This window comes from Lepisosteus platostomus, chromosome 25 (assembly GCF_059453375.1).
Source record: "Lepisosteus platostomus isolate fLepPlt1 chromosome 25, fLepPlt1.hap1, whole genome shotgun sequence".
Taxonomy (NCBI): Eukaryota; Metazoa; Chordata; class Actinopteri; order Semionotiformes; family Lepisosteidae; genus Lepisosteus; species Lepisosteus platostomus.
This window is the reverse complement of record NC_142635.1, coordinates 6,763,320-6,779,318: the sequence shown is the minus strand read 5'-3', so window position 1 is coordinate 6,779,318 and position 15,999 is coordinate 6,763,320. Positions and strand designations below refer to the sequence as shown.

Below are 15,999 nucleotides of genomic sequence, written 5' to 3'. Positions count from 1 at the left end.
TATATTCTGGTCTTATGGTTGAGACTTCTAGTGTAGTAATTATAGTCTTTGACCAGAGAAACGGAAAAGGGTGGAAATGGATGTCCATAAACTTTCAGTGGAATGGAAAAGAGTTTAAGGTTTATTATTCTGCAGCTTTCACTTCACTAGTGTAACTCGTAGCACCATTATCTCTGGATGGAAAAAGCAAACTGTCAAGGAACGCAAAAGAAAGTAAAACACCGACAATAAAGAGGGCAGGCCTTGCTGGTGTTTTAGTTTTCCCATGTCAAGAGAGAGCTCTAACTGTGCCCACAAAATGGTAGGTATCTACCCACAAAGAAATTGTAATGTAGAATAACAGTGGACTTTTAAACCATTCTCACCATTAACCATTGCTTCTGATTGTAATTAAATCACGGTTTTGTTGAAAACAAAATAATTGATCTGAGGAAAGAACTGTCGCTTTTCTAGAACTTTCTGCTCTAGACTTTTCTTCAGTGAATCATCAGCACAGGCCTCTCAGGCTTTTCAAAATCTTTAGACCTTAACACAGGGATATGTAAATTGATTCCCAAGTTGTCAGTCAGGGGACACAGATTCTAGCTCTTGTAAGCATTGAATTCACCTGTCTTTTGGTTTTTAAACTTTTCTTTTTTGACTTGTCAGTTAATTTTTTATTAGGATTTTTGAGCGCTTTTTCAATTGGTTTAAAGATTTACCTGATTCAAGGACCTGCTAAATATTTTGAAATATAAGATAAGTTTGTTAAATGTATTGACTTTCCAAAATAATGATGGCAATTAAGTACTTGTTAATTAGTCTGAAAGGAAACCAGAAGGTCCTCAAGGAATTCAATTATGGAGCAAGGCTTTGACGGAGCCTTTCTCTGACAAAGAGCAGCCTAGCTATCTTGAGATAAATGGCTGCATTCCTAAAAGGCTACTATACAGCAGGTTGTCCAAGTCTTAACTAAATCAAAACTTCAATTTACACTCCTGTAGCAAATTCCATTCAGGATTGCTTTTCAGAGTTTGATGAAAGTGGGCGGTAGGTTTTAGATTCAGTTTGAGCCTGGACTAAATGAAACTTCAACACACCTTTCAGTTTCCGTCTGACTGGAGAAAGTGGACAATGCTCTTATCTAATCAATTCATGCACATTAGGTTTGGAAAATGTGGTCCAAATAAGTAAATTAAGTGTTCGGGTAGTTTGGTTTACTGAAACCATGAAATCTTGGCCTTTGAGACCCAGCAATGTTCATCTCTCCTTAATATTTTCCTATAATATTCCCAGGGAGTAACATAAAAATGCACGTTCAACAAGTAAGTCATTCCTTTTTTGCCAGGAACAAGAAAGAGCATCCTAAAACCAAGCCAATAAATATGTGTGACCTTGGATTACACATGCTGAAAGCAAAGGACAAAAAAGGGAAAAAAACACATTTGTCAGGAATAACTGCAGGTACGCTGCACAAGAACTATAATCACTGTATTTCCAATTTTCAAAGGAAATGGCACATGAGGCATTTGCGAAAATGGTGTCTGGAAATCTCTGCGGTTTTATTACTGCACTTACAGTGGATGGACTGGTTTCTTAAACTCACTTTTCCAATAGTACATTAAGTACTTTCGCCCATTCCAAATGGCTGGCAAAAAGGTGAAAAGGTGACCCAGAAAGGCTCATCTCATGCCTTGTTCTCTTCACTGTGTAGTGTACAGTTATGGCCTGGGAGGGCAGCTCAGTCAAACCTATCCAAAGAAGTGTGTAAACCTCATGTAAATTCTGCCTTAATTACTGCACATCTTGAAGTTCCTTTCTGGGTGATTTCCCAGCTTATGAGAATTCAATTCAAAATACTTTATTCGTCCCCAGGGAAGGGGACAATATACATGGCAAAAACTGAGTTACTCTATAAAAAAAAATACAAAAATGCTCGCAGGGCCTTTGGGAATCTGGTGATACTTTCTAGCAGATGAAATACATGCATGTGTACTGTATGTAAAGTAGAGTGTCTGTCAATGAAATCTCCTGAGGCAAGCCTTTTTTAAAGACAATTTATTGGAGGATATACTATATGTACTGTACATGCATTATATAGTACCATGAGAATACAAATCGGTGTATTCAGGTGGGCTGTTGCAGTAAAAGTTATGCACTGCCTTGCTGGATCATGTCCAGCAACATATGATATAGAGAGCCCCTAGTGCAGGAAAGTTTGTTTACAGAAATCAGGTGCACACTCTCCTCTTGAATAGGGGCTTTAATGTATTAAATGTCTCACTGACAGTTGTTTAAAGGATGCTCTTGAATGTACAGTATTTTCACAAAATGTCTTTTTCAGGACAATGAAATACATTACATCCAGGTTGTGACCTCTGCCCTCCTGCAGCTGGTCCAGGGGCAGTGGTTAGCATGCCTACCCTTATAGAAATATCAGAGCTCATCCATGGATGGAGCTCCAGTCCGCCACAGGGCACACACCCAATATAAAGACAGCAATTAGCCTATTAGAAACTGACTCAGATTGAAGTAGGCAATTTCCTATTCAAAAATGATTTTGATAAAGAGATAAAATGAAAACCAGAAGTCACTTTAGCCATTAAACACCGACACTGCTCCTTCCTGCATCAGATATGTCTACTCGCTCTGAGTGAGTCGCTGAAGCGATTTTATTTCCGAGACCAGTGGGATGTGGGAACTTTTATCTCTCTTTGTGCGAGTGCTGGAAAGGCAGAACAAAGCCTGTACTCCTGGGTCAGCGGTACTCACAGATCATTGTCGGTCTCAGTGCGGGTCTTCTGCTGGCGCCGATACACCACAAAGACGGTCACTGCCACGCCAATAATGAGGCCAGCGGCCACCACCCCTCCAAGAATCCCGATCATGCCCCCAGGGGCTCCCTGCGGCAGGGGCTTGTCTGGAAAAAGACAGAGAAAGGATGTGAGCGACACACAGGCTCACCGCTCCTAACGTGTCAGAGCAACACCGCGTTCCTCCAGCTAGAAGAAATATCACTCACACAAAAGCTGCCTTTTTTCTACTTCACCCCTGGTGTGTAAACACACAATTAGTGTCCCCACTGTGCCCCTATTTCAACGGTTTGTTCGCAAGCTATTACATTTGGATTACATTTGCCTTGAGAACAGGACCCCTACTTGCAGGGCTGTCATTTGTCTCACCAGTCTATTAACTTGGCGGTGCTTCGGGGTTTTATAAAAAAGCGAAATCTTGCACCAAAAAGGCAAAATGTAACATTCACTGTGCACTGACTGTTATCTATAAATCATGTGAAGATATTCTCCTTTAGCTTCATGTGCCACAGTGCACACAAAAGTTACAAATTAAACATTTAGTAGCTCAACAACAGTAGCTCAATTGTAAAATGCACACTGTGAATTTTTATACAGTTACTTAAAAGCATTTATGTTTCCATTTTTTGCAACCAGTAACATCTTCAGCAGTGCTCTCCACCTTAATTCAACAATGGATAGGTTTTGCAGGTCTTTATTTAGTGACTGAATTTCATGTTAAGCTGAACTAATTAGGATTGAAGCAATTCAGAGCTTTGAAGATCTGTACAGTAGCTCTCTAGCACCTGTGATGTGGACATTTTTCACATCCCAGCTTGCCTAGTTGAAAGTATAGAAAACTTTTAAATAAAACAAACTATTTATTGTGGATGTCTTGGAAGCTTGGCAGCAACAAAATATCATCTGAGAATTTTGAAGAGAAAAAAAGCTTCAATAATAAGTGGAATCTTTTATTAACAAAAAAGTGGCAAAACATACACCCTGCGCAGACGTCCTGAGGTCCTTTCAGTATAAAAAACCCTTGGTTTGCCACCTCAGAAACAGAATATAAACATCTTGCCTGTGACGGGCCCCTTTCAGTGTACTGGCCACACAGTTTGCACAGAACCAAACCTCAACCAAGAGATTGAACCTTCAAGTATTCAATGCAACAAACCGATTTGAAGTGAAGGACTTCCACCAAACTACCAGATGTAACTGTCTTTTTTCTCCCTTTTGAATTAACTCACTTCTCTGCCTGAAGACTGTGGTGTGTGATTGTTATAGCATGTTGTTGTTTTTTCCCCTCGGCACAGCTTGCTGACTGTGCCTGTACTATCGGGAACAGAGCTGCCAAAAGATAGCAATAAGATGAGTTACAGTAGTTATTTTATGACACAAGACAACACAAAAGGGCCCCATTATATAGTAGTATGGTTCAATTCAGGTGTTGAGAGCTTTATTGTCTTCCAGCTAAAGATGAAAGCAACATGCCTAATGTTGTACTATCCAATCACAAAAGCAACATAGTCAACAGATGCCCATCTATGCAACATTATTCATAATAAGTTGACAGGTCTGAAATATCCAGATCCTGCTGGCTTACACAAGAGCCCACCATAACCTTCAGTCTGTGAAAGCTGAAATGGCTCAACCTTCCGTGCTACTGTAGATAAAAGTGGCTCCAGTGAAGTTCCTGTTGTTGAGTGCCCCTGAGAGCACAGGTAGGTTTGAGAAGCCAATTCATTACTTCGCATGACGTGTGACAACATCTCCTGGTGCTTCCCAGGCAGGTACCCGACAGCTCGTGTTCTTCCCAGCAAGAGCCGCGTCATCGCAGTGCTTGTGTTAGGAAACAGAATGCAAGGTGACAGATGGCTTGACAATGCAGATTTTAGTGGAAAATGTGCACAGATCCTCATTCACTCCTGGCAGGTACAGGGTTATATACTGTAGCTGTCTCTTTCTGAATTCAGAGCAAATGCCTTGGGAAATCTTCTTAATTCCAAAGGTTAATTTTTTAAATAATTGTTTCCAGGCTTAAGTGACTTTTTATATTTAATTAATCAGAACAGGAATGAAGAATAGACAACTGTTATATAATGTACATGAATACACAACTGTTATATCAAGGACTACATGTTGGAAAGCAGGGCATGAGTAGGAATTATCTCATTCACTCAAGCTCTACACATAATAAATGATTCAGAGCAACAGACATGCAAAAATGATAAATCCATAGACATTCACACCACGGAGTCTAGCAAAACAAACAAGATTTTTAAAAACACATCAAACGCTGACTGGGTACAAAGATCGGGAGATGCGATTCTCATAAAAAGAATGGGTAGGGAACTAATGAGAGTCTAGACACTGGGAGAAAGAGAAAAGAGGCTGAAAAATAATACAGACCTAGTAGACTTAGTGAGTAAAGCTAATCTATACTCCCTTTATAAATAACTTGAAAGTGGACCTCACAATTCTGTCTCTCTGCCTGGGCAAAAATGCTGTGCTTCTCTTAAAATTTAGTCTCTTCTCTTTTTTCCCATTTCCTGGAATGACAGCTACTGTATGTTTTTGTTCTGTCTGATTACAGTATTGTCCATCCCCATTCCACTTCTTTCCATTTTGAAAATGATATGGATAAAAATCTGCCTCTGGTTTCTATTATCTTATCACTACAAACCTCTTACCTGATGTAAAAGGGAGCCTTTTGTGAAATGGAACTAGACATGCCCCATAATCAACGATCTGCGTTTTATTAACCAGCTCTTTCAAGTGGTAATTATTTCAATCTTACAAAAAGGAACCTTTGAAGGTGATATACATTTCCTCTTAATTACAGTATTCAACCTAGTCATAATCTGTGGCTAACAGCAACACAGATAAAATGATAGAAAAACCAATGCATAAACACAAACCAAGACACTGTCAGCAGAAAGCTCTGCGTACAGACACACTTCTGAATGCAAACCCAGTAATCTCTGTAAAAACACAGATACACATACAGCAACTCACATACAAAGACAGGATATCCAGTATACTAACACAGACACCCAATCACAGACGCATGCTTCTCCCAGACGATCCCACAACTCTTCCTGGCTTCATCACAGAGAAACAAGCAGCTGTGTGTGGATGAAGTCATTGTGGTCCACAACTTGGCATGTCATGAATTCCTAACTTTAGGAGGGACACTTCTGCAGCTGTTGCTGAATTTCCCTTCTTCCCTTCTTGTGGCTGAGCAGCTCACCATTGACAAGTCTCCCATTGTCTTGGGAAATGAGAACTGGCAGCAGAGCTCTGGCAAGAGGGCAATGTTGCATGTCTGGGCGTGGGGTGCGATCTGAGAATACGGGCTTCACCACAGAAACATTCCCACACTGCCTTCTGTGACCAAATGGACACCCACTCTCAGTTGAACTCATGTTCATTGTTCTGTTCTCTGTCTATATCAAAAGTACTCTATAAATGATGTGTTTATATTTGCATTTCTAAATTGAAGACGAGGAAGGAATATACAAATGCTGAATTGTGCTCCTGTGCATATCCACTACAATGTGTATCTGTATTGTTCCACCAGATTTTTCTAAATGAAATGCTTTTCTGATTTACTGTGACGGAAATGCATTTTGCTTACAAAGAACATCAACTATATACCTGCCTTTTTAGCCCAGTGTCCCCCCCCCTTTTACAGCCATCGTCCTGTTGTTGCTTAAAACTCTTTCAGGCCCGGGAATCGTGAAACAACTTAGACTGAATGCTATCACGGCATGGGTTACAAAAGCTGAGTGCTGGTATGTTTGCAGGTGTTAACAAGCCTGACTTGTTGACTGCTTGACAAGGCCCCCCGCTGTCTCAATTCTAGCCTGACTGTCCATCTCCGGTCTTCCTCCCAGCAGTTCACTCAACAGTCTGAGCACTGACTTCTCTTCTCAATAACTCACTCTGCGGCTGGGTGAGCTCCCCACTCCCCACAAGATTCACTGCACATACGAAGATCGGCACGCTGAAGCCACAGCTCAGAAGTCGATCATTAATTAAAGCTGATCATAACATTTTTAATGCTGTCATTTCCAAATAAATGAAGAATGGGGCTATTTTAATCATTTCTAAGGTCAAGGAGGTGTTTATATTCCTTAAGAAATCTATAAATGTAGAAATATCTTCGATCCACTTTATATTCAAATTCTATATTAAAGGAATAGTGTGGTTTACATTTTGTCCAGATGAACTTTTAAAAGGAAAATAATGATTATGTCTTAATCATTTTTAAAACTATTTTTAAGCCGTGTTTATCAGTAAACCATTACTTGACAATGAGAATAAATATAATTAATTACAAGCAATAATAATTGCTATTTCTAAAATAGCAATGATCACACTGACCTTTGCTATCAAACACTTCATTATAATACAGAAATTTCAACAACTGTAAAATGATAAATTATTATTAATTATAAATTATTTATAATTATAAATTATAAAACTGTAAAAAGGATAAAATGTCAAAACAGGAATACCAAAGCCATCAGTAAATTGTATATAATCTAAAAACTGTAGTCCTAAAGCATAACTGTACTGTAGCTCTTATAAATAGACCACATCACTAAACTGATGTAAACAACTAATTACTTAAGATGGGTGACTACAATTCAGTCTTATCACCTTTACTGTTTTAATGCGGTCTCTTTGATATGCTTATGACTTTAGTCAATTATAAGTGTGTCTCAAAAGAGGCAGGTTGACATCCTCTTTTATCTGACAGGTGAATGTGAGCTGAGGTCAGGCTGAAAGTCTCGTCACCGTGAACCTAAAAAAAAAATCAACGACGACAGATCCCCTTTAAAGGAGCTGGCGTTGAGAGTATCCGTCTTTGTGCGCAGAAACAAACATGTAGAGAAAATAACACTTGGAACGGTCCAGCATAAAAAGCTTTGCGTCCGCACTGAGGAATGGCTATCACCCACCACTGTCTCTCTATCATATCCTGCTGTCCGACACAAAGACAGAGTCGGCTCAAGAGGGGGAAAACACAAGTGACACAGATTGTTGGGTTTCAACAAAATATCCCCAGGACGTATTGTTTAAAGAAAACCTTTCACAGTATTAAGTGTGCCCTATGTTCATACTCTAATTAAAGTTAAAGGCCAGCTAATTTGGCCCTCTGTAGTTACACACATAATTATAATGTGATAAAAAGCCATGCTGAACGACTCTCGAAACAGAGAGACGGGGGCAAGGGGTCTGTGTTGCCTGCATGGCAGAATTAAAATGATCACTCCGAACTGGTGAGCTCTGGGAGACAGCACTGTCCTGTAACAGAGATATTTTAAGAATCGCACAGCTGTCTCAAGAGATGGTGTGCTTAAGGTAATTCAGTTCTAGTGACCTCAGATCCCTGAGAAATCAATACTGCCCTAAGAATGTAGTGCTCAGGACCATAGCGTTAGCAAATTCAATTAGTTCTAGAGAACATATTACTGGGAGAATCTGAGTGCCAGCAGATTAAATTAAATCTGGAGAATGTATTGTCGGGGAACTGAGAGAGAGCGAATTCTATTAATTCTAGAGAGTGTAGGGCCATTGATCTCAGAGTGGGCAACTTCCATTAAAACAGAATTCTGTCTTATTCATTTCTTAATAGACATCTCTTTCTGTTCCCCACCTGTATCCATGCCCAAAGTCAGAACTCTTTTGCAGGGAACCGCTTAAAACCCCCCAAAACATCAAGAGAAACTAGAAAAAAACCTGCAAAATCAACAGAAATCCTTTGGCAGTGTTAACCCTGCCCAGGAGTCACTCCATAACGAACTGTGCAGCTAAAACTGGGATGGAAGAGAGAAACAGGCTGGAACCAACACTGTCGGCCGTGCCCAGGAGAAGGACTCTTGTCTGCTTGTGGTTGGCTGAAGAGGAGCTTTGACGAGGGAGAAAAAATAAAAAATGAGCAAGTGGGAAAGACTGCTCAGTAAGTTTCTGCTAACTCCCAAAGGTAGGCTCCTTGCTCCTTTTCAGGCAAGACCGGGCATTAACGCATGTTAAATCATCCAGCTGAAGTAATGGCCTATCTCTCCAATTGCACTAAGCACCACAAGCAATATTGCAGAATAACAGCGCAGGGCTTCCTCCCAGATCAATCAATAGGTTTGCAATTGACCTGGCAAAGCTGGGAGCTCTGAGGAGGCTGTGTGGAGCAGGGAAGAAATCCATCAGCTTGACAGGGCACCCCAGTCAACAGGCTTCACTCCTGCTGCACCCACAGAGCTCATCACACAACACCCAAGAGCTGTGTGCTTGACACAAGCCAAGCCAGCCACAGACACAGTAGGTTTACTCTCTTCCCTCTTACTGTCCTGACACAGCTGGAGAAACTGAAAGCACAATGGCACATATCTTTTATTTGCACATAATTCATAAATGCTGCAATGCAGCAATTGTGTTTAGCTTGATTTTAATCATGGTGTATGACAATCTGTACAGTAAATTGCACTCAATTTTTATGTAATGTGTTAGGACTGCATCTACAGTAGGTCTTAAGGTAAACTAATTCTGATATATGACAAAAAGCTGTTTACTCAAAGAGTAAATTTAGAGTTCAGAAAATCAGGAGGTGAATATGAAAAGGCACATGGGAAACTGTTGAATTAATTACATAGCTTTTTCATCTTCTTCTTATCTATTTAATGTCAACATTAAAAGGTCAATACTGAAAAAGAAGAAAAATTGTGTTCTGCCTATAATTGTAACTCATTGGCTTTTCAAAGATGGAGCTCGAAGGAGAGTTTTACCACAACCCTGTACCTTTTTATTGTTTATGACAGAGCCCAACTAACTAGTGTTTTGACTAACTCATGTTTGAATTGATCATGTCCTACAATTTCTCTCACTTTCTATAATTCCTGTTAATGTTTCAGTCACGCTTCCCAATTCCTCGTCACGGTGGGCTGTTCCTCGGGGAGAACGGACTGTCCTGAAACAAACATCGCCTCCGAAGACTCCGCCGGACCTCCCCACATACACACATGCTCCCCGGCTCACTTATGCACACACGCGTGCAAACAAGCCTAAGTCAACATTAGCTTTTAAAATCAGTTTCTTTTCATTACATTTCAAATTCAATTTCTCTGAATTTGGCAATTCTGCTGCAGTAAAATTGCTATTGATTTTCAATGAAACTATAGCACAGCACTCTGAACTCTCCCTGCAAGCAGAAGTCTGATATGACACATCACACATGGCAGCAAGCATACTGTGCATTTTAACTCCCAGCCTGGTCATGACCTTGGTTATTGGGAGCCTGAAGCCTGCGATCTCCACTGCAGGGACTAATATCAGCTCCTCCACTATAAACGTTCCTTTTCATTTTCACTGAGCTTCTCTCTGATCTAGGTACTGCATGGGGAAACTGGAAGCAGCATGGTAGTGAACTGCAGTGCACAATTCTGCAATCACATTTCTTCCTCCCTAACTACATCTGCCTATAAATCCTCTGTAAAAGTTTTAGACAATTCAGTAGAAGAGCTAAACCAGGTTCTTCCTTCTTTAAACTCCCATTAACACTTTAGCCATTCTGTTTTTATCAGTCAGTCAATCCTCATAGATCTGATCCTGTAGTATGAAAAATAGGCCTTGAGCTTCATGAACGTATATAAAGGAACAAAGAATGTTAATGACCAGGAGCACCTGATAGCGAGTCCCCTGGACTGGGCTGGTAAATGTGATAGATTAGCTGCTACAAAATGTAATATTGGTGCTCATGTATAGTTTACCTTCAGTGGTTTTGATCAAGTTTTGGAGGATTCTGATTCAATTATAAATTGCTAATTGAAAAGTTTGATTTCTTCTCACCCAAACAAAGGCATATTATTTATTTACTCCAGGTAATTATGCCATAAAACGTGTTGTTACTTTGGAAAGGGTTTCATACCTAGATTTTCTATATGCACTTCATAACTCCTAATTGCGTCTATAACGACTATAGGATTTTTGCAAAGCTTTGCATACTTTCAGCTAAACCTAATTGGACTGTGAGAAGAAACCGGAGCACCTGGAGGAAACCCATGCAAACACGATGAGACCATTCAAACTCCACACGGACAGCACCCCAGGACCTGAACGCAGGTCTCCGGCTCTGTGAGACAGCTGTTCAGACCACTGTGCCACTGTGCCACACGTGACATGAGTCTTTCTGCACAAAGTAAAGAGAATACCAGAACCTCCTCTGTTTATATTCCAAGCAATTTCTTGAAATTCCCTCTCAATGGGTCTAACTAACATTCCAGTCTGAGCCACCTCTTTGCTTAATTAATTGCAAGTGCTGCACTTATCCTTCCACAAATTTGAAATCAAGGTTAATACCCACTTGAACCGACTCTTGAAGAAATGTACTTGTCAAACTTTGCGTGTAAGAAAATAAAATGTGTTAAGTGAAGGAAACCACTTCCACTGTTCAATGTTAAATAAAAAGCAGCAGAACTCAGATTTTGAGAGTCACATTTTAAGAGAAGACGCTTTGAAGAAGAATATTATGTAGTAGTATTATTATGTAGTACAAAGACACTGAGTTTTCTACTGAACAAGTCATGACCTTTATACACCACCCAGAGAGCGCTGTTAATCATCTGTGATTTGCACTGGCTCTTCCGCACTGGGTCAGAGAAGGTGTTCTTTCTTTCTGTTAAATGATTTCAGGAAACCGGAATAATTACATTAACCTTGACTGATTGGGGGGAAGAATTCAAATGCACTGGCATCCAAATGCTGAACAGGAGTGATGTAACGAGTTTTCACATTTTAATCCTTTGTGCTGCACTGAAAAGCAGACCCTTATGAAACAACATTATGATTCACGAAAAGCAGAAAGTAGAGATTTGTACCAAGAGTGAAATTAAATCCTGGATTGGATGTTAATTCTGATTTAGGGTCATCAGACTAAGTGATACTCTTAATGGAACTGAAGCAAAGCAACTCTTCCCAAAGAATATGAACATTTCCATCAAGAAGACAGACATGAAAATGAATGAAAAACAATCAATGAGATTAAATTTTACTGCTTTATCAAGAATGTCAGTTTCAATCCATATTATGTGCTTTGTTTATTTTCTGGCTTCAGGTGTATAAAAAAGTGCATCAACCTTATTTCACACTTCATTAATGCTAAGCTAGTCAGACACGGAGAAATAGTATTCTTGAATCCCTTCAGTATTCAGATGATGAGCCGAAAGTTTCAGTTTGGGATTCTGCTTAGCCCTATAAAAAATGAACAATCTGTCACAGGCGGTAACAGTTCAGCGACAGATGTGAATCGCAACAGGTTCTGTTCACAGAACTCCACGTCTGCGTCACGACATGGGAAGACTTAGGAAGCATGCGGGTGTTGTGCAGAAATTAGCTGATAATTGCAGCCTTTGTCTCGGATGAATGCACTAATAAATATTACTGCACTGCTGCAGGCACTGAAGAAGCACATTAAAAAGGGAACTTTGTATTGTTTGAACGGGCATGTTTATTGGAATTCCTTCTTTAACAGCCACCTTTTAATTGGTCTTTTTAATCCATATATGAAGAGCACACCAGGGGCCTCTAGAAATTGTTAGACCCAAACTTCACCTTAACAGGAACCATCTACCCACACCTCTCCCTACTGTACATACTGTATAATCAAAAAAGCTCTTCTTCTAAACCATGCAAACTGAGTCACAGTTCTGAGGACATTTTGTTCTCTGGACACCTGCTTCTGTAAGAGGACTTAGGAGGGCAACCAACACTGATGTACTCCCTGGAGTCTAGGGAACAGTAAGAAGAGCACTGAAAATCTGTTCGCAATTTAGCCTGATGTGATTGCTTTTTATTAATGCAAGGCAAATACCACAGAACCCCAATAAAAAAGAAATGCAGTTTAATGAAGTTCATAAATCTGTGTTATACAGTGCCAGGCTCACAGCACTGCTGGGTTCTTTTATCCCCTGCAAAGACAGGAATCTCATTAACAAAGCCATTTCCACTACTGACACTGCATGCCACTGGACACCTGTTGGTCTGGCTTTGTCTCTGAAGGCTGTCCGTGAGCTGAGCTCTGAAATCTCCCGGAATGCACACCAGTCACCGCGACCAGCTCAGACCCTGTCCTGCGCTGCTCTGCTATCCCACAGCACGGGCACTTTGCTATCCCACCCCCTGCAGTGCTGCACTTCATCACAGGGAAATTGCTAACACCTGGCTAGTAGGTAGTTAAGACAGAAATAAGCCATTAGTGGCCTAAAAGAAAGCCAAAAGCTTCAGGGAGGCCATTAAACCACCTGTTGTTGAGATGTTGTTCATTTTTTTCACAACATTACACAAGTGCCACTGCTAGACTGGAGCCTCTCCGAGTACAAACTTTGACCTTGAATCCCATTTAGAGTTAGTTGCAGTTCGCACCAGTAGCTGACGTTGTTCCAGAGAAAATCCACAGGTATTACTGGGACTTAAAACGGGCATTTCAACATTTTTTATCTGTTTCTCCGTGCGAAAAAGCAGGTGGGAGACAGGCATGTGTGCTGCTGGCAGGTGGTAACTTAGGAAGAGAAAAAGAAAAGAAAAACAATTCAAAGAGTGAGGCTGCATCAGAAATCCGAGCGGTTGGTCTCCACGATGAATATAAACAAGGCACAAGCTCGGCATCAACCATTCACCATGTACAAAAAGCCCGGCTCACCTGACAACCACAGCCCCTGATCATCTGAAAAGCACAAGAACAGGAGCAGCTGTCCATGTGCTGTAATTATCTTTATTGCTGGACACTTCATACGGACCAGCTAATAGCCGTTTCATCAGGAAATACTGGTCCTTATTTTCCTTGAAACTGTGAGAAATTCGCCCACTACATTGTAAATGAATTAGATGTGCAATTTGCCTGCAGGGAAAACTATGCTCCTTGGAAGCTTCTACAGCTCAGCTTAAAACAAAACATGCCTGGAATATAAAACAAATCTATCTCCAGTCTACACAGAAACAGGATTACCTATTTGTGTTGTGGCCCTACTAGGCTGTATTTAATAACAGTCCTACTGGATAGATACAGTACTTATGATTTTAGTATGCTAAAAACAAAAACATTGCGTTTGGGCAGAAATTACGTGAGGATTGATGCCAGGAGCACACATAATAATTAGAAGACTTGTGCACTCGCGTCCCAGGCAGTTGTAACTTTTCTCAGCATCCACACGCTGTCGAGAGTAGAATACTAGATGCTGTGGCTGCAGGCAATCTGCAGCCAGTACCAAAGCGGCTGTTAGTCAGTAGATTTATTATTTCGGAGCTGTCAGATTGACGCTGTCAAACTGGGTGGCTTTGCGTTGGCAGCTCAGTAATTAATGATGACGCTCACAGGTACCGAGTAACAAAAAAAGTTATAATCAAGAGGCACTGGAAATGAAAGGGTATAATAACGGCAGCTTGATGGGAACAGAGGGAACGGTCCTTTTGGATTGCGAAATGTGTTAATTTATTAAGCAGAGTGGACTGGGAGCTGCTGTCTTGATGTAACAGCTGCAACAACACCATCACCAGCCTCCTCCATCTACAGAACTATAGCTGTATAGTCCTCTTAGGACACACCAGGATCACACACACAGCTCTTCCACCATCACCACTCCACCTTCCTCCCAGGTTAAAATTCATTTTTGACATCAGTGCTTAAATATTCCCAATGACGACACATTTTCTAAAAACCTTCAATAGATTTTATGCATTGCTGCATGCAGACATCAACACACAGATGAGCTGAACAATGAGCCAACAAAGTGTGTGAATGAAAACTATGTCTGTGGTTATAATACTGGTTTGATGCATAGGGGTTTGCAAACATCTGAGCACATTTGCAATACTGATGCCACACGAAATCTTCACATTACCAGAGCCTTGACTAAGCTTGCATGGCTTTTTGAAAAGCCCAGATACAGTAGTTCTGTTTCTGATTTATTTATTTCTTATGGCCAAAATATAATTTGATAGATTTATAAATAATGTCACATATCTATTAAAAACAATGGTACAGTATATACCTTCATGTACACAAGTACTGATACACTGAATAGATATGTCTTCCCATATTAAAGTCATTGGCAAGTGGACAATTGCTTAAAAATCCCTGATAACGCTGCACAGTAAAAGATGTACTGTACAATCCTACAGTACATACAATTTAAAAAGGGCACAGGGCCCAGTTCACACAAGCCCCTTCATCAGCATTGTTAAAAAGACTATTATTAGAAGCTGTGACCCCGGAGCCTCCAAGGCTGGGAAGCAATAGGCTGCAGGGATGCATTTCTAATCTCACAGACAGCCGTTGCTTCATAAAATGCGATTTCCTGCGCACTGTGAAATGCAAGATGTGGCACCATCATCAGTGCTTCTCTGAGAAGAGGAAGCGCTTTTCTGCTGCAGGAGAGTGGTTACCGGGAGGCTCTCTGCTCAGTACCCAGGATGCACACTGTTTACACCTTATCCAGACCCCTTCCACTGCCTCCTCTCTCTCTTGCTCGGTGAGAGGAATTACTTCTCCACTGCGCCTTGCCTGCACGGCTCCTGACAAGCATCAGGAGGTCGGTGCTGTAATCTCCTCCGGCTCACAGCCAGCTGTGCGGAGCGCCAGCCTGGCCGAATGAGTTAGAGGACACGCTCTCTGCAGTAACGCGTTCCAGCTACGTCTCTGCGTCTCCCTGCCTGCCGCGCGCTCCCAGCTGCTTTTGAGAATTTTATTTTCTGAATACCAAACTGTTTTCAAATTCTAGCCTGCAATCAATAATCAAGGCCATTCAAAAGCTTTAGCTCGTTTGTTACCATCCCCAGTGTCTGAATCCAGACAAGAGTTGCAAGAACAAGCTCAGGCTGCGCTCATTATATTTAAAGAATGACCTACACCACTTCAGGATTTATTGCTAATGACCTAGCAAGTGGTTATTATACCTTTTATTTTACCTTTCACCTAGCAAGTGGTTATTTTCTACCATTCAAACAAAACAGGACTACGCATATCTGACTTGAGCAAAAAGTAAATTATCAAGCCTCTTCGAAGAATGGAATGTATCTGAAAATTAGCCAACCGGTTCTTACATTTTCTCTTATTTTAAGCAGGTGTCAACAGCTTAAATAACAGCATCTCATTTTCTGTTACTACCATTGCTGGCACAAACAGGGCCTCATCGAAATTTTTCCCCATATACTGTATCTGAATTTCCCAATA

At 40.8% G+C, this 15,999-nt stretch overlaps 1 protein-coding gene across 6 annotated transcripts in view; it reads right to left on the bottom strand.

Annotated features, from left to right (window-relative positions):
- LOC148640985 (nectin 1b-like) overlaps nt 1-15,999 on the bottom strand; it is a 192,166-nt gene that overhangs the window by 45,854 nt on the left and 130,313 nt on the right. For all 6 annotated transcript variants that reach the window (XM_088619471.1, XM_088619476.1, XM_088619472.1 and 3 more), the window contains exon 6: nt 2,752-2,899. In XM_088619471.1, the coding sequence (XP_088475597.1) occupies nt 2,752-2,899 (148 nt within the window). The remainder of the gene's footprint in view (nt 1-2,751; nt 2,900-15,999) is intronic.